Raw genomic sequence first — 23,304 nt, forward strand, 5'->3', positions numbered from 1 at the left:
GCCGGTTCAAAACCCTGGGCTTGCCTGGTCAAGGCACATATGGGGAGTTGATGCTTCCTGCTCCTCTCCCCTTCTCTCTCTCTCTCTAATGAATAAATAAAATTTAAAAAAAATTAAAAAAAAAAAAAAAGAAACAAAGTCTCTGGTATTTCCCTGCACACTCAGAGACAAGAATGGAGGTATTTTAAATTCGTTAAAATGATGAACTAGGGAACTTCTACAGAGCTTTTTTTTTTTTTTTTGTATTTTTCTGAAGCTGGAAACGGGGAGAGACAGACAGACTCCCGCATGCGCCCGACCGGGATCCACCAGCACACCCACCAGGGGGCAACGCTCTGCCCACCAGGGGGCGATGCTCTGCCCCTCCGGGGCGTCGCTCTGTTGCAACCAGAGCCACTTTAGTGCCTGGGGCAGAGGCCAAGGAGCCATCCCCAGCGCCTGGGCCATCTTTGCTCCAATGGAGCCTTGGCTGCAGGAGGGGAAGAGAAAGACAGAGAGGAAGGGGGGGGGGTGGAGAAGCAGATGGGCGCTTCTCCTGTGTGCCCTGGCCGGGAATCGAACCTGGAACTTCTGCACGCCAGGCCGACGCTCTACCACTGAGCCAACCGGCCAGGGCACAAAGCATTTTTTTGAGGGAAGGAGACTAGTTTACATCGGAAGGCTTACAATATTATCGCTATTGTAATGTCTCCAAGGCCAGGGTTGGTTTGGTCAACACAGAAATTCATTAGTCACGTGGTGCAAACGCGGCCTCTGCTGTTGTAGAACACTTGACAAGCCCTCTGTTGGAAGATGAGCCCCAGAGAGGCACAAGACCCTTTGTCAGAGAAGGTTGTCTGGACCTCCTGTAGTGTGGATGGCGTCTCCCTGTTGAAGCAGACGCAGCTGACCATGGTCACCCATGCCCGGACGTCATGACAAGCCGGCCACCCCTTCCACACGGTCTGCAGGCCTCCTCGGTCCAGGCTCCTGTGCCGCAGGCCACAGCGACTCCGTGGACGGCAATCCCACCTGACGGCGAGTCAGCGTCCCCAGACCTCAGCGCCAAGGTGGCAGGAGGTGGTTCAAGCCGTCCGCAAGTATCACGCAAAGGTTTATACATCTATTCTGCAACCATTATGGGTGCACAGCTGCTTCGAGCTGGGCAGTGTCTCAAATCTGAGCAACATAGCAGTGAAGGAAATAAAGACAGCCTTTTCACTTCTTGAGTTGGGAAACGCCCAGTAAACCGACAAGAAAGTCATCGCGTCCTATGTCGGAAGGTGGTAAGTCCCACAAGAAAAGAACAGCAGTAGGGAGTCCGCTTGCGTCCAGGCAGGAAACCACATCACCCTGGCTGACTCCGGTGGAGAGACTTGCACGGACGAGCCCCTTACAGGACTGGAAGGGTGAAGGTGACACAGGGCAGAGAGGTGCCCAGAGACCAGCCGCAGCGGGAAGTGTTACCACCCCTCGGAACAAGGGGTAGAGAAAGAGCAATCGCAGCCTCGTGAGAGGTAGAACGTGGGTGGGGTGGGCACCCAGCAGGCTCTGTAGTCATAGAAAGTCCCAGCCCCTGCTACTGACCAAAGCCACAGCGGGAGGAAAGCCCCTGACAGATCTCCTCCCGGTCTCTGACACGTGGCCACCGTCAGCACACATGGGCACGATGAAGAGAGGCCAGCCAACAGGGACGACACGGGTATCTTGCCCACCTGATTAATAAGAATGCTGTGTGATAATTACTGTCTGGAGAACGTTCTCACGGGACCAGACATACTCGTACTCAGTATCACTACAAGGGGAGTGTCCGTACACCCCCTCCCCAGACTTCCTGGTCACCAGTGTTTTTCTCCAATCCAATAGCCAACTGCCAATTGTGTGTGTGGCTCTGTGACTCAGGCCATCTTTACTTCCAAAGACAGCGGGCAACAGGTGCGATAGGTATTGCTCAGGGCTCTGTGCAGGGCGGGTTTCCCTTCTCACTGGGTACCAGAGCCGCTTCACGGGACTGTCCCCCTCCCGCCGACGTCACTGTGTCCGACAAGGTCACCTGCAAGCCGGTCCCACCTCTCCCCTCGAACAGAAAGCCGAGGCAGTCCGTCAGCACAGGTGGGTGTCACAGAGTGCTGCTGTCACATAATGGTGCCTCTGCTACCTGCTCAGGTCCGAGGTCAGGTTTCTCTCGCTGCGAGGACCCAGGGAGGGGCTGATGGCTGGCTAGCCGCTGACTGCACGGCCAGCATCGGGGCCACAGGTCCCACACTGACGGAGTCTGGGTGGCACATCGCAGGGTCCAGCCCAGGAGAGGGGAGGAGGCTCACTGAGAAGGAGTCACCCCCAGAGGTGACCAGAGAAAGTCTTGATGAAAGATGACCTTTGAACAGATGCCCAAACCTCTAAATGTCAGAGTGCTGAAGAGATCAGTCCTCAGACGTCCCCCTGCCCACACGCATCTCTTAGGTGACCGTATCGCATTGCCTGTCTGGCCACGCCACCTACCGTGAGGACTCCCAAATGTGTAACCTGCTTGGGAATTCAGCAGGCCCCTCTGCTCCCGGCGAAGAGATGGTCCGGGGGACCCCGGCATGCCTCCTCTATATTGGGCTAATATTCTGGAAAATTCCATTTTATATCTCCTCACAGATGCTTCGTTCGACAGCTGGAACATCATCTCTTAGGCAGGCCCTTGACCAGAGCCCCACCATGAAAAAGTTAGCTGGATTCCCTCATTCTAAGAAGGTATAAACGTTACAGTTCAGCAGAAGCAGACTGAGTGATTTTATTTGAAACATTCAAAGTTCTTTATTTTTGTTCCCCCAGAAATAACATGTTCACTAAACTTTTAAATACATTTTAAAAAATAAATCTGATCAAGAACATATTTGGCATTGTTAGAATTTGTCCATTTTCCCCCCCAAGCCCCACCAAATTACATGTCTAACAATCTGTGTCCTCAATAAAATGTTAATTTAAAATATAAGATACATTTATACAACACTGTAACTGAACACATTAGGGAACATGGACACCCTACAGCTTCAAACAAGGCTTGCAGCTTTAGCATTGCTTATTTTTAGAAGCAGAAGTGCCTGGCAAATTTAAGCACAGCACCTCAAACATTTGTTCCACTTAGCTGAAATAAGGTCTCATTCCATTTGACGGTTCTTATTTTGTTTTATCATTTAATTAATCCTTGCAACCTGATTCTACTGTAGGTAGAAAATAGAAAATTTAGAAAAAAATATTTTTAAAAATAACACAAAACTTATTTTTAAATTACAAATAAAGTAAGGGATAGTTACACATACTATCAAGTTGTGTTGTGTCAATTAAGGAAAAACAATTCTGGACTCTTTTGTCGAGAAAGCTGTGAGGGCAATACATTTTATCTTCTTTGCAGTTTAAGCTTTGCTTCCCCCTTTACTTTGCTTCTTGTGTTCTTAGGGCTCACATCCCCCCTCTCTCTTTGTTGCATTTATTAAACTCACAGTCAGGAAAGCTTGAGGTGTTCATTTAGACTAGAGTGTCAATGACTGATATCTTTTGTAAGCATTATCTCACTTAAAGAAACTGGAGTTAGAGACTGAAGCCAAAGGTGTTTAGTGAAGGATGAGAGAGTGGGTGTGGGAGTTTTACCTGGATGGCAGCTTTCTGAAGCCCACCCCGTAGATATTCGCTGTGGACAGAGGCTCCTGGCTTCCCTGCCTGCACAGATCTGGCCCCGCAAGCACTGGCTAGCACGTGGACACCTTGGTGGGGGCACCTGGTGGCAGGTGCTCAGAGAAACTCACGAGGGTATGCCCCGCAAGGCTGGCAGCGACTTCTGCTTCCCAGACATTGTCTGAAGCCTCAGGTTCCGGGGCGATGTGTTGAGAATGCCGACTGCCTGTCTGTCCCCTCTGCTTCTCTGAGAATTCCAGGCGGTCGGCTGTGTATCTGCTCATGGCCGTGACCGACACAGCCATGCAGAGGGCAAAGGAGCTCCAGGCGAGGCTGTGAACGTAAAGGCACAGATAAGAAAGGGCGTCGGGCTCGGTTCCAGGGCTTCCTGCTGGGCTCAGTCTGGTGACAGTCCAGGCCCCAATTCTACCCAGTTTGGACCTAGATTTTGAATCACAAGTTTCAGAGCCCTGTTGATGTGTTGTTGTAGACCAGGGGTAGTCAACCTGTTTATACCTACCACCCACTTTTGTATCTCGGTTAATAGTAACATTTTCTAACCGCCCACCAGTTCCACAGTCATGGTGATTTATAAAGTAGGGAAGTAACTTTACTTTATAAAATTTATAAAGCAGAGTTACAGCAAGTTAAAGCATATAATAATAATTTAATAATTACTTACCAAGTACTTTATGTCGGATTTTCTCTAAGTTTGGCAGAATGAATCTTTATAAAACAACTTACTATAGTTAAATCTATCTTTTTATTTATGCTTTGGTTGCTCCACTACCACCCACCATGAAAGCTGGAGCGCCCCCTAGTGGGCGGTAGGGACCAGGTTGACCACCACTGTTGTGGACCGACGGTGACGAGAGCGAATTCTGGAGTCACTGTGCTAAGCTGCCCCGGGGGGTTGGCGTCCATCTCTTGTTAACTGTGCGACCGTGAGCGGGCGACCTCATCTCTCTGTGTCAGTGTCCTCACCTGCAAGACTGGAATAAGAGTAACCCGCGGCCCACAGGGTAGTTGCGAGGAGTTCAGTGAGTTAGTGAGTGGGAAGTGCTGAGCGTGCCATCTGCTGCCTGGGCGTCACTTTTTGTCACTGGTGGTGTTGGCTCCAACCCAGGCCACTGGCACTGGGCGTGGCTATTTTTGATATCCCTGCCCTCTGGAAACCTATCGCCTCGCCGAAAGGATGGTGTGCAATCCGTCTTTCAGAGACCCCAGCAGGGCGGCGGCTGAGAAAGAGCCACCGTCACCCGACGTTAGCGGATCTTCTCTTGGGCTTGCCTTCTCGGGGGAAATGGATGGCTTCATCCTCCGTCGCTTACAGAACAAAGCCTGTGAGTAGGTAAGTCCTCGTTCCGCCCCAGGCCTTGCAAGCGCCCTTAAATCTGACTTGGCAACCAAGCAGCATATGGATCACGGTAACAGAGGCACATTCTCCAAACCCTGGCCCAGGGAGTGAGCCCTGACCGTGGCATTTCTTCCACAAAGAGGAAAGTAGCACAGGAGGTTGTTATACAGGATGAAAACCTAAGTGTGTGCACGTATGTTTTTAAGATGAAGGTTGAGTTCGGAGGTCCACATCAGAGAACGCCATGTCTTGTACAACATGGCCAAGTCTTTCTGTTAGAGACAGAAGTTCCAGGTCATGGCCTTGTCTTTCCACTAGAAACAGTGATGCCTGAGCTGTGCGGGTGCAGTGGGGAGACCATCGACCTGAAATGCGTGAAATGCTGAGGTCGCTGGTTCGAAACCCCAGGCCTGCAAGGCCAAGTCACGTTTGAGAAGCAACTACTATGAGCTGATGCCCCTCCCTTTCTCTCTTGCTCTCTAAAATTGAAGAAATGAAATCTTTTTTAAAAGATTACAGATATAGGCCTGACCTGTGGTGGTGCAGTGGATAAAGCATCGACCTGGAAATGCTGAGGTCGCCGGTTCGAAACCCTGGGCTTGCCTGGTCAAGGTACATATGGGAGTTGATGCTTCCAGCTCCTCCCCCCTTCTCTCTCTCTGTCCTCTGTCTCTCTCCTCTCTAAAAATGAATAAATAAAATAAAATAAAAAATAAAAATAATAAATTTTAAAAAAAAAAAAAAGATTACAGATAGAATCAGTGACCGGGTTTGCCCCATTAAAGTATTTATTAGGAGTTGTAGCTCAGCACTTTGCCCCCAAAGCTGTATTTAAGAATGGAATGACAGCCCATTGGAATGACACTGAGGCCGGGTGGCTCAGTGGTAGAGCGTCGGCCTGGGGTGCAGGAGTCCTGGGTTTGATTCTCGGCCAGGGCACACAGGAGAAGCGCCCATCTGCTTCTCCACCCCTCCCCCTCTCCTTCCTCTCTGTCTCTCTCTTCCCCTCCTGCAGCCAAGGTTCCATTGGAGCAAAGTTGGCCCGGGCACTGAGGATGGCTCTGTGGCCTCTGCCTCAGGTGCTAGAGTGGCTCTGATTGCGGCAGAGTGATGTCCTGCATGGGCAGAGCATCGCCCCCTGGTGAGTGTGCTGGGTGGATCCTGGTCGGGAGCATGCGGGAGTCTGTCTGACTGCCTCCCCGTTTCCAGCTTCAGAAAAATACAAAAAAAAAAAAAAAAAAAAAGAATGGAATGACAATGACTTCATCTCCTGAAGATTTTACTCGGTACCGAGCATTTTAGAAACATAATCTCTCTAGATCTATGAAAACATTTGAGACAGGTATCCTCACTTTAAAGATGAGGGAATCGGGGTACCGAGAGGCTAGGAAGCGAATCCAGCCACAAGAGCAGCAGGCGGCTGAGCTGTGACCAGAGTCAGTCGTCTGACAGCCCCTGCGTGCACCCCGGCCGGTCCGTCAGAGCCCGAGCGCCTCGGACAACCACTCACCAGTACGACCAGCCGTAGTCCCAGGTCTGAGGCCTCCAGTCCTCCGGCCCGAGGTTCACGGTGATTTGGAAGATGGTTGTGTACATCATGTGGGCCACCATGCCCAGGAGCCCTGCCCGAGGAAAGCTGGGTGAACCACCGTTAGGAACGGATTTCCTCTGACCGGCAGGCTTTGGATGTGAGGGGCCCATAGCATCCGGCTTGCCCTGGCCTGAGCCGCCTCCACGTCCCACAGACACACGAATGTCTTCCGGCCACGATTCTAGGTGGCGGCGCGGGTCCCGTGGCCCTGTCGTCTCTCCCATGGCCAGCTCTTGCCATTTTAATATGCCCCTGGGTCCCTATGGTCAGAGGTCCCATGTTAGAGCCTCCCTTTCCCTGCACAAAGTGGGGGTCCTGGAGCTACCTCTGGCCTGAAGCCACACTTGACATTGTTCTGTCATGTTGTACTTTTTATTGTGAATTGTTTGCTAACACTTAAAAACTGGGGTACTTTACACAAAACCCTGCCTGTGCTCTGACTGCACTAGACTCACATGGCAGTTAGCAGGGGGGGTGGAAGTCAGTCGCAAGTATGATTTTCTTCCCTTCGTAAGTGACTTGGTCTTTTAGCCTGGAGACCCAGAGGATTTTTTTTTTTTTTTCATAGTTTTAGTAACCCTGGCCAGGAAGCTCAGTTGGTTAGAGTGTCATCCTGATGTGCCAAGGTTGTGGGTTTGATTTCTGGCCGGGGCACATACAGGACTCAACCAATGGATGCATAAGTAAGTGGAACACAAAGTGATGTTTCTCTCTTTCTCTCTCAAAATCAATCACTATATTAGAACAACCACCACAAAACAGTTTTGGTAGGATAGGATGTGTCTGGAAGGGGCTATGCCGACTTTTCCAGTTATTCGGAGGAATTTTCCGGTATGCAGATTTTGGTCTATTGTTCAAGGATGTTTCCATGAATTATACTTTTAAATATTAGTTGTTTCATCTTTCTTTTTCAGGGATGCTAATTACAAATCCATTTTAACTTAATAAAAGTATGGTGGGCAGATGCCCACTAGGGGTCGATGTCAATGATTCAGATAGAAACGAGCAGCGATTATTTATATGTGAAGGGAGATATCTAAAGGCCTTACGATGTACCTGAACTTATGAACCCTTAAATACCCTCCCAGATATCTCATTCACACAGCTGGACCTAAAGCAGACATCTAGAAGGAGGCACACTCATGGCCTTGGGGGGCCTTGGGGGATGCCAGGACGCAGGGAGGAGGAGCCTCCAGGAGTCCATGGCCTGGCTCTGTGCTGTGGAAATCCAGAAATTAGATTTTATCTTTTTTTTTTCATGCATGAGAGAGAGAGACAGAGATGAGAAGCATCAACTTGTAGCTGCAGCACTTTAATTGCTCATTGTTTCTCATGCGTGCCTTGATGTGGGAATGGGGGGCTCCAGCTGAGCCAGGGACCCCTTGCTCAAGCCAGCGACCTTGGGCTTCAAGGCAGCGACCATGGGATCATTTCTATGATCCCACGCTCAAGTCAGCAACCCTGTACTCAAGTGGGTGAGCCTGAGCTCAAGCCAGGACCTTAGGGGTTTTGAGCTTGGGACGTCAGGTCAATGCTCTGTCCACTGAGCCACCACGGGCCAGGCCATCACCACAGCCTTTTAAGATGTCTAGCATAGAGAAACTAGATAACTTGCCCGGGGTCACACAGCCATCGGGTAGCAGAGGTCTGAGCCCAGACAGGACTTCCCCATAGACCCAGGCCTAACCATGGCCCTAATCGGGGCCACTTCTGTTCTCAGGCCGGTGGGCTCCCCTCCCAGGGCTGTGATAAAGCACACTTATCCATCTTATTCACCTCCCCTGCCTCTCCCCTTTCTTCTCACCCATCACCCTAAGCCTCCTGGTGCCCCCCAGGGGGATTAGCTCGGTGACTTTTCCGGTGGCCCAGGTCTCCTGCGTAACTGGCCACGGACCGGGCAGAGCCAGCCTGAAGCTTTGCGATGCCCTCAGGGGCAGGCCGAGGGGGTGTGCCCGCTCTGGCGACGCTGTTGGGGAGTACCTGCCAGCACCATGAGGATGGCCACGGAGGCGTCCACCTGGAACCAGTGGGATCCGGAGCTGCGACTGCTCACTCTGGAGCCCAGAAGAATGGCACTTGTCAGCATCAGAAGGATGTTCAGGACCTCCGCCCCGATGGATAGCCACAGCACACCTGCAGAAGGCGGGAGTGAGAGGGACACTGGGCATTTGGAATTCAGCCGTATTAGGATACTCAATCCTAATTGAAGTTCATGTCCGAGACAAAAAATAAACAACAAACAGCACGAGGTGAAAGTCAGACACCTCTGCTGACTCTTGAGCAGCTGGCCAGGAAAGGGGGCTCCCAGGGCTCGCAAGAGGTCTTCGTAAGACTACCCTTAGCTGGGAGTAAAAAATAAAATAAAGGCCCTGGCCGGTTGGCTCAGTGGTAGAGTGTTGGCCCGGCGTGCAGGAGCCCCAGGTTCAATTCCAGGTCAGGGCACACAGGAGAAGCGCCCATCTGCTTCTCCATCCTTCCCCTCTCCTTTCTCCCTGTCTTTCTCCTCCCCTCCCGCAGCCAAGGCTCCATTGGAGCAAAGCTGGCCCAGGCACTGAGGACGGCTCCATGGCCTCTGCCTCAGGCACTAGAATGGCTCCAGTTGCAACAGAGCAATGCCCCAGATGGGCAGAACATCGCCCCCTGGTGGGTATGCCAGGTGGATCCTGGTTGGGCACATTAGGGAGTCTGTCTCTCTGCCTCCCCACTTCTTACTTCAGATAAATAAATAAATAAATAAAATAGCTAGAGCAAAACTCTGATGTGGGTGCATGAGAGATACTAGTGTCTCCATTCCCTAGTTTGAAAATTAACATTGTGTTTTCATTCTACCGGAACATGTTGTCTTTTTAAAGAAGAAGCTAAACAAACTTATACAAGTTTTTTTAAAATCATTTTCTAACACCACTGACTACGAGGTACATGAAGAGAGCCAGTGGTTCTAACTTTTGGACTCAATTTAATGAAAACATTTATAAAGAATTCTCTCATCTTTTCTCCCACCCCAGCAAAAATAATAATAAAAATTATTCAGATTGTGAGAGGAGCCAGTGGACAGAACATAAATAAGGTTTTCACCTTGTTCTTCAGCTGGGATTATACTCTGGAAACTCTTACACTTTTCGCCTAGAAGGTAAAGAGAATATCTCCATAAGTACTGTCAACCTTGACAATTAGGGGCCAGCTGTGTTCCCAGGTCCTCCAGCGGATCCCAGGTCATTTTGAACGAGGACTGGGGAGTGTGGCAGGCTGTTTCATGGTTCCAGACATGCGGTGCCCCTGCCGAGAACACGATCCAATCCGGCCCCAGTGAAGCCAGGCTTGGCCATGTGACTTTCTCTGGTGAATGAATTGGGAGAAGTCAGGTGGGTCACTTCCGGTCAGAAGTTTGCAAAGCCAATGTACTGTCCACTCGGTGTTTGCCCCCTTGCCTCTATGATCACAGAAACACATGTCCAGATAGGGCTCGAGTCCCTGAATGGTTACTGTGGGGAGACATTCTTTGTCAACCCAAAAAGTATATACAGAATGAGCTACAAATGAATTTGTTGGTATAAACCACTGGGATTTGGGGGTTGTCTGTTACTGTGACAGAACCTAGCCCGTCCAGCCAGCCTGATACTGACAGCCTTAGACCAGTTGTTCTCAGCTTCCCAAATGGCATCCATTATGGTAGGAGTCTCAAATAATTTGTTTCTGGCTAGAGGGAAAGAAACAAAGTTAATGATTCTTTTAAAATGCATTTGAACAGATTCAGAACTATCTCTGTTACTAAATGACCCAGTTACTTGCCTTCCAACATGCTTCCTGCAGTACGAAGAGAAAGGGAGAAGGTATTGTGCATGCACCAGGTACTGGGCAGAAGCCACCAGCACACTTACTCAGCGTACCTGGGAGGTGCACTTTGCCTTTCTGATCATCCCATAGCACCCCCTGCCTGTCAAAGCTTGCATTGCTACCTTGGAGGCAGAGTTCATTTGAAAGAGCTCAGTCCATGAATATACACTTGGTGTATGGATGTAACCAAATTCTGGCTTGGAGCTGAATGACCGATGGAGGATTGAGAACACAGCAAATCACTTGTGGGGACCTGTCCCAGGTGGGTACTCCACTTTCCATTAATATCTCAGCCCCAAATTGAAGACTGGAGTAAGAGGAGCCCAGGAAATCACCTGGCTTTCCCCTGCATATTGTGTTATATTTTTCCCCTGCATGTTTTAGATGAGTGTGTCCAGAGACCGCAGAGGCGGAATGATGGGTACAAGACAAACAGGTAGAGGCAGTTTCCGCTTTAGGACTCAGGTCTGCAGAGGCCCAGCCCAATGCTGTCTCCCCACGTCACTGATTTAATGCCATCCAGCGGGTAGCAGGGAAGTTGCCCGGGATACAAAGATACTCGAGACCCAGGGAGCTGCTCCCAGTCTGGGCCAGCGGTAGCCGAAATGGCTCAAGGCGCCAAAGCTAAGGGGCTTAGGTCACCAACTCTTCAAAGGGATGGCTTTCAGTTGACATCAGAGCAATGGCGGCATGGGAGATACCCTTGATCCCTCCCCTGGAAACACCGACAGGCTGAACAGCTAGCACTCAGCGAAGGAACCCCAGCTGGGCTCGCGGTATCACAGAATCGCTGGGAAGATCTGTGCATCCAGGCGGCTAAAGGTGGGAAGGTGGAGGAGAAGAGCTCAAGGCGGGGCTCGGGACAGGGAAGGGGTCCGGTCTGTCTGGGTTTTCCTCTGCGTGGAGGAGCGGAGAAATTGGGGCGGGGCGGGGGCACTTGGAGAAGTGCTGAAACAAAGCAGACACACTGTGGGGACAAGGCAGGAGACAAAACTCAAAACTCGGGGACACGGGCAGGGCTCCCTCTGTCTGCTGGTGGCCCGCACTCAGGACAGAGACTGAGAAATACAGAGGACGGCCTCCCAGCCTCCCGGACCCCAACTCCCTCCCCTTGTGGGGTACAGAGAATGACAGTGGCATACCCCAGAACCACTGCTTCCCCTGAAGGACAGGGGCACTCTCTCTCTGGTCCCCCGTCTGCCAGGACACAGGCAAGAACACATGGGGGCCTGAGATCGCCGCAGTAGCCAGGAGGAAAATAGACAAAGAGAGCCTGAAAGCCCTCACAGCCTGCCCCACCGTCATCAACACGGTGGCTGCATCTCCGGGAGCTCAGCCTGAGGATTTTGGAGCTAAAACTTGTGATCCAGCGCCACCTACTGGAAAGTAATAGAAAAACATCTGGCAAGGGCACTACCGCTCTCACATGTTACCTAAGTGGAGATTAACTGCCTTGAATAACAGAGAGAGACACAGTACAGAAAGAAAATGAAAAATCTCTAGAAAGCAATCTCAATCACATGGGAACTTGGGAGTTAAATGGCAGAGAATTCAAACATGAAGTTTTGAAAAATACTCAATGAGATGTGAGAAAATACCGATAGGCAACCTACTGAGCTCAGAAAACAAAACGAGTACTTCCCCAAGGAGATTGCAACTTTAACAACAGAGATGAAGAACTCAATACATGACCTGAAAAGTGAACTAGCATGTTTAGCCAGATAGAGGATAGAACCAGTGACATTGAAGACTGGCAACTAGTGATGCTGTAAGAGAAGAAGAGAGAGACTCAATAATTAAAAAAAAAGTGATAGAGTTATACGAGAATTGTCTGACTTCATCAGAAAGCAATATAAGACTAACAGGTATATGAGAAGAAGAGAAGGGGAAGGGGCTGGAAATTTTATTCAAATAATTGATGAGAACTTCCCAAGCCTATGGAAAGAGTTAGATCCTCAAATTGAACACAACAATACATTTAAAAAAATAATGCATCACAATCAAGTGGGATTCATTCCAGGTGCACAGGATGGGTCAGCATACGTAAATCAGTCAATATGACACACCACATCAACAAGAAAGGACAAAACCATATGATCCTATCAATAGGTGCAGAAAAAATTCGATAAGATACAACACTCATTTATGATTAAAGGACTCAATAAAATGGGTGTAGAAGGAAAGTACCTCAACATAATAAAGGCTATGTGTGACAAACCATCAGCCAATATCATACTAAATGGTGAAAAACAGAAAGCTTTTCCTCTAAAATCAGGAACAAGACAAGGCTGCCCACTCTCTTCACTCTTATTCAATATAGTTCTGGAAGTCTTAGCCAGAGAAAGAAAGAAAACGGTATCACTTTTTGCATATGTCATCATCCTGTATGTAGAAAACCCCAAAGACTCCACCGAAGAACTATGAGAAACAATAAACAAATAGAGTAAAGTTGCAGGATACAAAACATACAAAAGTCCACTGCTTTCTATACACCAACAATGAAACTTCAGAAGATGAAATGAAAAATAAATGCCTTTACAACTGCAACAACAACAAAAATCAAATACCTAGGAATAAACTTAACAAAGAATGTGAAGAACCTATATACTGAAAACAACAAAGAATTACTGAAAGAAATTAAAAAAGACACAATGAAATGGAAAAATATTCTATGTTCATGGATCAGAAGAACCAACATAGTTAAGATGGCCATATTACCCAAAACAAACACAAATTTAATGCTATCCCCATTTAAAAATCCAATGTTATTTTAAAAAGAAACAGATCAAAGAAATCACCAGATTTGTATGGAACTACTAAAAACCCTGAATAGGCAAAAACAATCCTGAGAAAAAAGAATGAAGCCAGAGGTATCACACTACCTGAATTCCAATTATACCACGGTGCCACGATAATCAAAACAGCATGGAAGTGGCAGAAAAACAGACATACAGACCAATGGGACAGAATCCAGAGCCCAGAAATAAAATCACATATATATGGACAAATAATTTTTTGATAAAGGAGCCAAAAACACACAATGAAGAAAGCCTCTTCAATAAATGTTACTGGGAAAATTGGAAAGCTACATGCAAAAGAATGAAACTTGACTACAGTTTGTTCTCTTGCACAAAAATTAATTTAAAATGGATCAAAGATCACCCTGGCCGGTTGGCTCATTGGTAGAGCATCCGCCTGGCATGTGGAAGTCCTGGGTTCAATTCCCAGTCAGGGCACACAGGAGAAGCGCCCATCTGCTTCTCCATCCTTCCCCCTCTCCTTTTTCTCTAACTCTCTCTTCTCCTCCTACAGCCAAGTTTCCATTGGAGCAAAGTTGGCCCAGACACTGAGGATGGCTCCATGGCCTCTGCCTCAGGTGCTAGAATGGCTCCGATTGCAACAGAGCAACACCCCAGATGGGCAGAGCATCGCCCCTTAGTAGGCATGCTGAGTGGATCCCAGTCAGGCACATGCAGGAGTCTGTCTCTCTGCCTCCCTGCTTCTCACTTCAGAAAAATACAAAAATAAATAATAATAAAATAAAATAATAAATAAAAATAAAATGGATCAAAGGCCTAAATGCTTATGGACTTCAGCCATAGAGAACATTTTATGAATTTTATCCCAAAGGCAAGGGAAGTAAAGGCAAAAATAAACAAATGGGACTATCTCAAACTAAAAAGTTTCTGCACAGCAAAAGAAACTGACAAAACAATAAAAGAGACAACCAAGTAGGAGTTGATCGATATTCACAAACAACAGCTCTAATAAGGGGATAATATTCTCAATATATATAGAACTCACAAAGTTCAGCAACAAACAAACAATCCCGTTAAAAAACATTGAGAAGACCTGAGCAGGCTCTTCCCTCATGAAACCACACAAACAACAAATAAATGGCTGAAAAGATGTTCATCTCCGTTGGCTGTTAGAGAAATGCAAATCAAAACCACAATGAGGTAACAGCTCACACCTGTTAGGTTGGCTGTTCTCAACAGGACAGGTAATAACAGGTGTTGGAGAGGCTGTGGAGAAAAAGGAACCCTCATTCACTGCTGGTGGAAATGCAAATTATACCATCATTATGGAAGAAAGTATGGCAGTTCCTCAAAAAAAAAAAAAAAAAAAGTTACTCTATGATGCAGCAATCCCTCTACTGGGTATCTACCCCCAAAACTCAAAACATTGGTAAGCAAACACACATGCACCCCATGTTCACTGCAGCATTATTCACAGTGGCCAAGACATGGAAACAACCAAAGTGTATCTCGAAAGAGGATTGGATAAAGAAGATGTGGCATGCATATGCAGTGGAATCCTACTCAGCCACGAGAAATGATGACATATTGCCATTCACGACAACATGGATGGACCCTGAGAACATTATACTGAGGGAAATAAGTAAATCAGAAAAAGCTGAGAACTATATGACTTCACACATAGGTGGGATATAAAACTGAGACTCATGGACATACATAAAAGTGAAGTATTACTGGGGGGTGGGGGGTGAAGGAGAGAGGGAAACAGAGGAACAAGTATACGGTGACGGAACATGATCGGACTTCGAGTGATGGGCACACACACAGTCAACAGTTCTAATGCTATAGAGATGTTTACTTGAAACCTACGTACTCTTATGGATCAGTGCCACCCCATTAAATTTAATTTCTTAGAAAAGAAAAAGAGGAATGAATGGTTTTACTTTCTCTAAAGTTGCTTCAATAGTCCCCATGTTAGCCTTGCTTTGCCGATTGACTGAGACAGCGGAAAACTTCTCTCACAGTTAACACGCGCTTACACCGTACTGGAACAGCGGGAGTTCTCCCGGACAGCACAGGCATACCTTGTTTCACTGTGTGTCGCTTTACTGCGCTCTGCCGCTGTGGTGAGTTTTATGCTTGAGAGTAAGTCCCCCCACCAGCAAGACAATTACAGCTCGCTGCAGGCTCAGATGATGGTGAGCATTATTTAGCAATAAAGTATTTCTAACTAGCATGCACGTGTCTTTTCCTGCAGTGACACATTTACTAGACTATGGTATAAACCAGGGGTCCCCAAACTTTTTACACAGGGGGCCAGTTCACTGTCCCTCAGACCGTTGGAGGGCCAGACTATAAAAAAAACTATGAACAAATCCCTATGCACACTGCACAGATCTTATTTTAAAGTAAAAAAAACAAAATAGGAACAAATACAATATTTAAAATAAAGAACAAGTAAATTTAAATCAACCAACTGACCAGTATTTCAATGGGAACTATGCTCCTCTCACTGACCACCAATGAAAGAGGTGCCCCTTCCAGAAGTGCGGCGGGGGCCAGATAAATGGCCTCAGGGGGCTGCATGTGGCCCGCGGGCCGTAGTTTGGGGACCCCTGGTATAAACCAAAGGTGAGCCCGCACTGGTAAACCAGCAGGACTTCAAGTGACTTGCTTTAGCTCGGCTCAGTGTGCGCTTTCCTGAGCTGGTCTGGAGCTCAGAGAGCAAGAGTATCTCCTGGAGGTCATCAACTTGACGCTCTGCCAGCCTGTCCTCCCCAAACGGGGCCCTCCCCGTCCCTTCGCCCCTGCCCTGCCTGCCCCTCCGTGGGGCTGCGGGGAGAAGAGGAACATGCAGGCTTTACGATGCAGACGTCGGATGGGGCTGTCCCGCAGGGGTGCCTTCCCCCTTGCTCCTGTGGCAGGAATGCGTCTGTCACCTGGCTGTCCAGAACAAACGGCCCGCGGGACGGTGTGTGTGCCATCTGGGGCTGAGGGCCAGAGTCAGGGACCCGGCTGCCAACCTTCAATTCAGCGGCAGGGGCCTTACAGCTTTGTCACTGAGTCACCCCTGGCTTGACGGAAGTGGACACTTTTCCTGGCTGAGTCCCCGATCGTGGCAGCGGTGGAGGGATTATGATCACAGTGGCAGAAACTTGTCCCAGTCCTCCGGTCCTACCAGGGAGGTCCCCCCAGCACGGGGGAATCTCAGGGTTCACCCTGCTCCCTCACAGAGCACAGCGGGCTGCTGCATGCGACCCCTCTCCCATTCCATCTCATCAGATCCCTCTGACGCCCCGGTGAGTCGGGCCGGCAGTGAGGACAACAGAGGGGGAGGGACATCAGGGTGGCACGTGGCGTTTACATTCAAGGGGCCTGGCTCTTTCTTGTGCCTGGCTCTGCCACGGTCAGTCGTCAGAGGCAGTTTCTTCACCGCTAAGCCTCGCTTTCTTCATCTGAAAAGTGGGCATGATAAGAGCCCTCCATTGTGAGAGTGCTTTGTGAACTGCCTCACACTTGTTTCTGTGTCTAATTACTGATGGAGGGGGGTCCAAACATCCACACAGTGCAGGTTTGGTGGCCAGGCTCAAACCAGCTGCAAGAGCCAGGAATTGAAATTGGGTCCTCCGCCCCTCGTCCCAAGACCCAGGCCCTTTTCTTCGTCAACACCTGCTGTCCTTCCGCATTGTGCACGGACGAGAAACAGTCTCTTTCGTCTTCGGAAGAGGTGCCCCTTCTCCCGGGACTAAGGCAGGGGCCAGGTCCGGAGCCAGTGGCCAGGCCAAGGAGATGAAGAGAGCTGACAATAGCTCAGGAGGACGAGTTAGCCTGGGCGACAGCAGTCAGACCGCGGTGACCCCTTGATTCCCATCAATCCCCAGAAGTGGCGTTCCTTCTGAGTAAGCCCAGCAGGATTAAAAAGAAAAACCCTTACAAATCCCATGAAGCCAGGGTGGCGGGCGCTCCGTAACTCGGCAGCGTGTGGCCAGCCAGCCGAGGGCGTGATGTCCAAGGCCCTGGAGACGGCCTCTGTCGCGCCTCCTCCGCTGTCCCCCCGCCCCCGGTGGGGCGCCTGGGCCCCTCTGTCCTTACGCTTTTTGAGCTTAGCAGAGGGCCGTACAATCGGAGACCAACACAGCTTGTTCACTAATTCATTAACCCACAGAGGGGCATTTTGTCTAAGCCTCCGCCAGGACTTTCTGTTTCCAAGGTTCATTTCAGAGAGAGGCAGCCAAGGTGCTGTCTCCTTTCGTTCATTTATTTATTTAAATTTTTCCATCAATGTTTTAGAGGTGATTTTTCTAAGTATATGACTGGTTTCCCTCTTTCATTTTAATCCTAAAATATACTTTCATTCCTATGAAGAAACTACTTGAAAATAAAACCATTTCTTTTTTTTTGTTTTGTTTTCTTTTGGACAGTGGGAGAAAGAGGGACAGACAGGAACAGACAGACAGGCAGGGAGGTGAGAAGCATCAACCTGTAGTTGCTGCACTTTAGTTGTTCATTGACTGTTTTCTCATAGGTGCCTTGACCCGAGGGGGGGGGGCTCCAGCCAAGCCAGTGACCCCCTTGCTCAAGTCAGCAACCTTGGCGTTAAGCCAGTGACCTTTGGATTCAAGCCAGGGACCCTGGGGTCATGTCTATGATCCCACGTTCCAGCCAGTGACCCCGCGCTCAAGCTTGCGACCTCGGGGTTTCGCACTTGGGTCCTCAGCGTCCCAGGCTGAGCTGCTGTCTCCCTTTAGAGGCCCGCGAGGGCGCAGGGGGCAAGGGCAGAGCTGCTCGAGGCCCCTCGCGCAGAGGCTGTCTTGAAATGGCACTTCAGGGACAGGCTCCCAGGGAGGGTCCCCTGTTAGGGGTCAGAGACGGAGCTGAGGTGGAGGGAAACACCCCGTGCGCCCCGTCCCTGTCCCAGTCCCCAGAGCTTCCTCAGACCGGGGTCCGCACAGCCAGCCTGCCGAGCTCCCCTCGCGCCTCTGACCCTCTCTCTGCAGCGCCGTCTAGGAGCATCCCTGTTCACCCCGAACCTCCCAGATGCTCGAGACAGATGAGACAAGGGAGCAAACGTCCACATTCAGTGACATCGAGCTGGGAGCCCCCGGCCACGGTCTGCTGCAGACGTGCTTCCTGGGGCCGAGGCCACGTTTTTAAGATACCGAGAAATGACTATTCAAACCCTTTTTATTTAATAGCAGGAGTCTCTGGGCAGTCATCTCCAAATAAACCCACCAAGACACAGGTTCAAGTCTCTCTCTGGCTCGAGGTAAATCACATGAGGTGCACGTAAATGAGCAAGGGGTCCGCACATCCCTTGTGTCTGCCTGGCTTTGCCCACGCATCCCCGAGGACCTCACCCTCCTGTGGACTCCGGCGGCGTGTGTTCGTGACGAGGTATGAAAACCTTTCGGTGGCGGGGTCCCCGAGAAGGTGGTGCGTGTGGTGCCCACTCCGTGGTTGGTAAGAGCACCCAGGGACTCCTGTCTCCGGAGGAAGAAGCCTGCAAGACCCTGGCACAGACCCTCCCTGCGCTTTCGGCCCTGTTTTAGGCTGACGAAGCCCTCCTTCTGCCACGGGGGCAATGGTAGCCTGTCTCAGGGAGCCCAGGGACCATGTGTCATCCACGTGCCCAGCGTCTGTGCCGACACGGGAGGCACACGCCACGCGCGGGTAGGCCGTCCGCAGCTGCGTCGGATCCTCCCGCATCTCGTAGCTTTGCTGTCACCTGAGGGATGAGGGATCCTGTCCCACCGTGTCAAGCCCCGCCCACGAAGAGCCCTTTCTCCCGGCCCCCTGGCCCTGCCTGGGGAAGCAGCCCCCATGCCCCTCATTTTCCAACCCTTGTTCTCAAGTCCAGGTTCCGCCACAGCCTCGCCTCTCTGACATGACGAGGAGGGGAGGGGGTGCTGCTCATTTTCTCCAACAAGGAGTTTTCGTCCCAGGGAATGTCGTCCCACGCAGTTCCTTGTCCTGGGGGGACCATGACCCCGCCTTGCAGGGGACGAGCGGCTGCCTCAGGCGTCACGGAAGAGCCCCGTGAGTTAAGTTCTCCTGTGACGGAGCTTCCTCCTCTGCCCTGTTTGTGTCCTCATACGACACCTGGACTGTCCTGCCTCCGATCTCCCCTCGCTCAGTGTCCGCCTAGGATACCCGCCTGCCCGGTGTCCACCTCGTAAAATCAGTCCGGCTCTGAGGCCTGCACCCCTGGCCACCTCCTTTCTGGAAACTTCTGTCTACCTGGAGCTCAAATAACCTCTTCCTCCTTTCCACCCCCACATCATGTGTGAGTCTTTGATACAACCATCGTCACAGTTCTCCTTGCAGTTTTATCTCAGTTCTCACCACTATGGTTCACTCACCTCGTGTTTCCTCATTCTCCTTGTCCTGGGGCCACTATGGGAATGGTTATTAGTGACCTGTCCCACACTTCAGTGAGTCCCCCCTTCCGGGGCGCTTTGCTGTCCCCTGGGACATGGGGGAGCCGATTGTAAATACAGGTAACACCAGGGTTTTGAACCTGAGTCCTCAGCACCCCAGGTCGACGGTCTATCCACTGCGCCACTACCGGTCAGACCTTGTAGGTTTTCTTGTAAGCCTTTCAAAATGACTCAATATCTCATCTATGCGAAAATGCCACCTTGGATAAAATGTTTTTCAAAGGAATGCAGATTTTTAGACCCCATTTCAGACCTGTTGAGTCAGAATCTCCAGGGCCAGGCACCTGGAGTTTGAAAAAATTCCTGGATGACTGTAATGCACCCCAACATTTGCTAAGTGGTGTGACGCTTACACGTGGCCATGGCAATAGAACTAGACAGCCCTTTGGCGGGGACTTGGAAGGGGGGTAGAAGTTCCCCCCAATTTGCCTATGGGTATGGGGACCATACTTTCCAAACCCACAGCCTGAGACTGTCTCAGAGACCCTCCAGAGGTGGGGTCATGAGTTCCCGAGTCTGTCATGAGGGTAGCGACAGCGACAGCGGACTCACAAGGAGAAGGGGCACTGCCCACCGGAGGGGTGAGGAAGGGCCCTCCTGTAGCCTCAGCTCCCCGTGCCCCTGCAGTGTCCGCTCCACGCTGACGCCAAGGCCACGGGCACTGGCCTCCTGTGCAGGAGGGAGGGAAGGTGGGCACTGCCCCCTGCAGTGTCCGCTCCACGTTGACGCCAAGGCCAAGGCCACGGGCACTGGCCTCCTGTGCAGGAGGGAGGGAAGGTGGGCACTGCCCCCTGCAGTGTCCGCTCCACGCTGACGCCAAGGCCACGGGCACTGGCCTCCTGTGCAGGAGGGAGGGAAGGTGGGCACTGCCCCCTGCAGTGTCCGCTCCACGTTGACGCCAAGGCCAAGGCCACGGGCACTGGCCTCCTGTGCAGGAGGGAGGGAAGGCTGGGCACTGCCCCCTGCAGTGACCCTCGGGGCGGGGATGGGGAGGAGCACACAGTGTCTCAGAGGGTTCTTTATTGTTGCCTGTTACTTAGACACCCCCTTTCCACCCTGAAGGCGTGCTCTCAGCAGGACAGAAGAGCGTCCTGGCCTTGCACAGGGGCCAGGCCACAGGCTGCCTTCCACTGAGGAGTCCATCACCCCCCCCCTCAGTGTTTTGGGTTTTTTTTTTTTTTGTATTTTTCTGAAGCTGGAAACGGGGAGAGAGAGTCAGACAGACTCCCGCATGCGCCCGACTGGGATCCACCCGGCACGCCCACCAGGGGCGATGCTCTTCCCACCAGGGGGCAATGCTCTGCCCCTCCGGGGCGTCGCTCTGCCGCGACCAGAGCCACTCTAGCGCCTGGGGCAGAGGCCAAGGAGCCATCCCCAGCGCCCGGGCCATCTTTGCTCCAATGGAGCCTTGGCTGCGGGAGGGGAAGAGAGAGACAGAGAGGAAGGGGGGGGGGGGTGGAGAAGCAAATGGGCGCTTCTCCTGTGTGCCCTGGCTGGGAATCAAACCCTGGTCCCCCGCACGCCAGGCCGACGCTCTACCGCTGAGCCAACCGGCCAGGGCCCCCTCAGTTTTTTTTTATGATGCAAAAACATTCTTTTCTAAAACATGCTCCAAATCCTCCTCCTTCCTTTTCCTCTCTTCCTCCATTTCCCTCACCACCGCCCTGTCCAACCCACAGAAGTTAAAAGGATGTTGAGGGGTCGAGGCTGAGGACTGTGGTGGGGAAGGGAGGGAATGGGCTTGTCAGCTTCCTGACGTCACACCCCCTGAGGCTGCGGTTCCACTCCAGAGCTGAGGACGTAGCATCCACTTGCTGGGTTGTTTCAAGAATAACCAGAGATAAAGGTCCCACTTGTGAAGGGTGTTGTTCCTGGGAAGTGCTCTGCAGAGGGGCTCCCTGACCAGCGGATGATGTTCAAGGTCTGTTTTCTAAGAGGATCTTCCATGCCTAGACCCCTTAAAAATGCGGGGACGCAGCTTAGAGTCAAGTGAGGTCACTTTCAATTCTCCCGGGGGCGAGTAACACCAGAAAGTGTAAAAACTAATGTTGAATAATACTGACACCATGTTAGGTTCCATTGCCAGGGCGTTATGTGAATCTGGTCATTTCATCTTTATACCGCTATTGCTCCCATTGTATAGATGAGAAAACTGAGGCTTGGAGAAGAGATGAGATATACCTCAAGGCTGCACACCGGCAGTCAGCAGCAGAGCTGGGATTCAAACCCAGGCAGCCCGGTTCGGTTCGGCTCCGGGACTGTGTTCCGCCCCCGCCACCCCCATAGCCTGCGGGCACGCTCACCTGCGCTGCTGAGACTCTCCTCGCAGGACTGCCAGAGCCCCGCGTGGAACCTGCGGGCGATAAACTTGTCGTCCCCGGTCTCCCAGATGTACTGGACGGCCTGGCTCTCGTTGTCCTTCTGGCCGTCACCGCTGCCCCTGCTGACATGAACGCAGTGTGGCCCTCCCGCGTGGCCCTGGCACAGCGGTTTTGACATCCGCCGGGTCCCCTCGCACCAGTGGCTGCTGCCCAGGGCGGTCAGGGCCAAGGCCAGGGCGAGACAGATGGGCAGGAGGACCAGTGCCCGCTGCTGCCGGGCCCTGTCCATGGCTAAATGAGGTGCACAGAGCCCGGGTGAGCAGTGGGCCCCTCCTCCCCTCCCCATCACCGTGCCCACCCTGCCCAGCCCTGCCATCTGGCATCCTCACCGTCTGTGTGAAACTCCCCGGGGAAGCCGGGCACGCGGGCCCCGTGGTATCCGTGCGCGCCTGGGGCCTGAGGGCCGCGTGAGAAAGCGCAGAGCTGCGCTGTGCTCTCTTCACACTCCTCCCCGGGTCGCAGCTATTTCAGGAGAGCGTTGCTTTTCAGTTTTTGTTTTTTTAGAAATTGCAGTGAAATACACATAATGGAAAACTTGCCATCTTAACCATTTTTAAATGCACAGTTAAGTGCGTTCCCATTGGGTAATCAACCTCCAGAACTCTCTGCATCCTGCACAACTGAAGTGCCGTACCCGTTCAACACCGACGCCCCATCTTCCGCCCCCTCGCCCCCTCCCCCCCTCCCCTGGCGGCCGCCATTCTTCTCTCTGTCTCTGTGAATTTGGTCACACTAGGTGTAAGTGGGATTTGCCTTTTTATGATGTACGGCTTATCTCACTTAGGATGATGTTTTCAAGGTTCATCTGTGTTTACCTGTGTTTCAGAATTTCCTTCCTTTTATTTATTTATTAAATTTTTTAAAAAAATTTATTCATTTTAGAGAGGAGAGGGAGAGACAGAGGGAGAGAGAGAGAGAGAGAGGAGAGACAGACAGAGAGAAGGGGGGAGGAGCTGGAAGCATCAACTCCCATATGTGCCTTGATCAGGCAAGCCCAGGGTTTCGAACCGGCGACCTCAGCATTTTCAGGTCGACGCTTTATCCACCGCGCCACCGCAGGTCAGGCCAGAATTTCCTTCCTTTTAAATGCTGAGTTATACATATCCCACTGAGTGGATATACCACATTTTGTTTCCCCACTTATCTGATGTGCATTGGGCTTTTTCCCACCTCTTGGCTCTTGTGGAGGGTGGTGGGTTTTGACAGAAGATCAGGGGCGGTTTGGGTAGGTTTCTGGGTGTCGTCTCCCTACCCCTCGCCTTTACACCGAGCAGGGTCCTCAGTGTTGGATTTGGGGAGTCTC

General features: G+C 51.0%; 1 protein-coding gene across 1 annotated transcript; it reads right to left on the minus strand.

Annotated features, from left to right (window-relative positions):
- Positions 1-3,309: 3,309 nt before the first annotated feature.
- On the minus strand, positions 3,310-22,230 carry GSG1L2 (GSG1 like 2). The gene is made up of 5 exons (XM_066264298.1): positions 21,924-22,230; positions 9,666-9,713; positions 8,571-8,723; positions 6,510-6,621; positions 3,310-3,975 (listed from the first exon to the last, which is right to left on the minus strand). The coding sequence occupies exons 1-5, from the start codon at positions 22,228-22,230 to the stop codon at positions 3,717-3,719; spliced, it is 879 nt and encodes a 292-aa protein (XP_066120395.1). The 3' UTR covers positions 3,310-3,716.
- Positions 22,231-23,304: the final 1,074 nt, after the last annotated feature.

Source organism: Saccopteryx bilineata, chromosome 2 (assembly GCF_036850765.1).
Source record: "Saccopteryx bilineata isolate mSacBil1 chromosome 2, mSacBil1_pri_phased_curated, whole genome shotgun sequence".
In the NCBI taxonomy this organism is placed as follows: Eukaryota; Metazoa; Chordata; class Mammalia; order Chiroptera; family Emballonuridae; genus Saccopteryx; species Saccopteryx bilineata.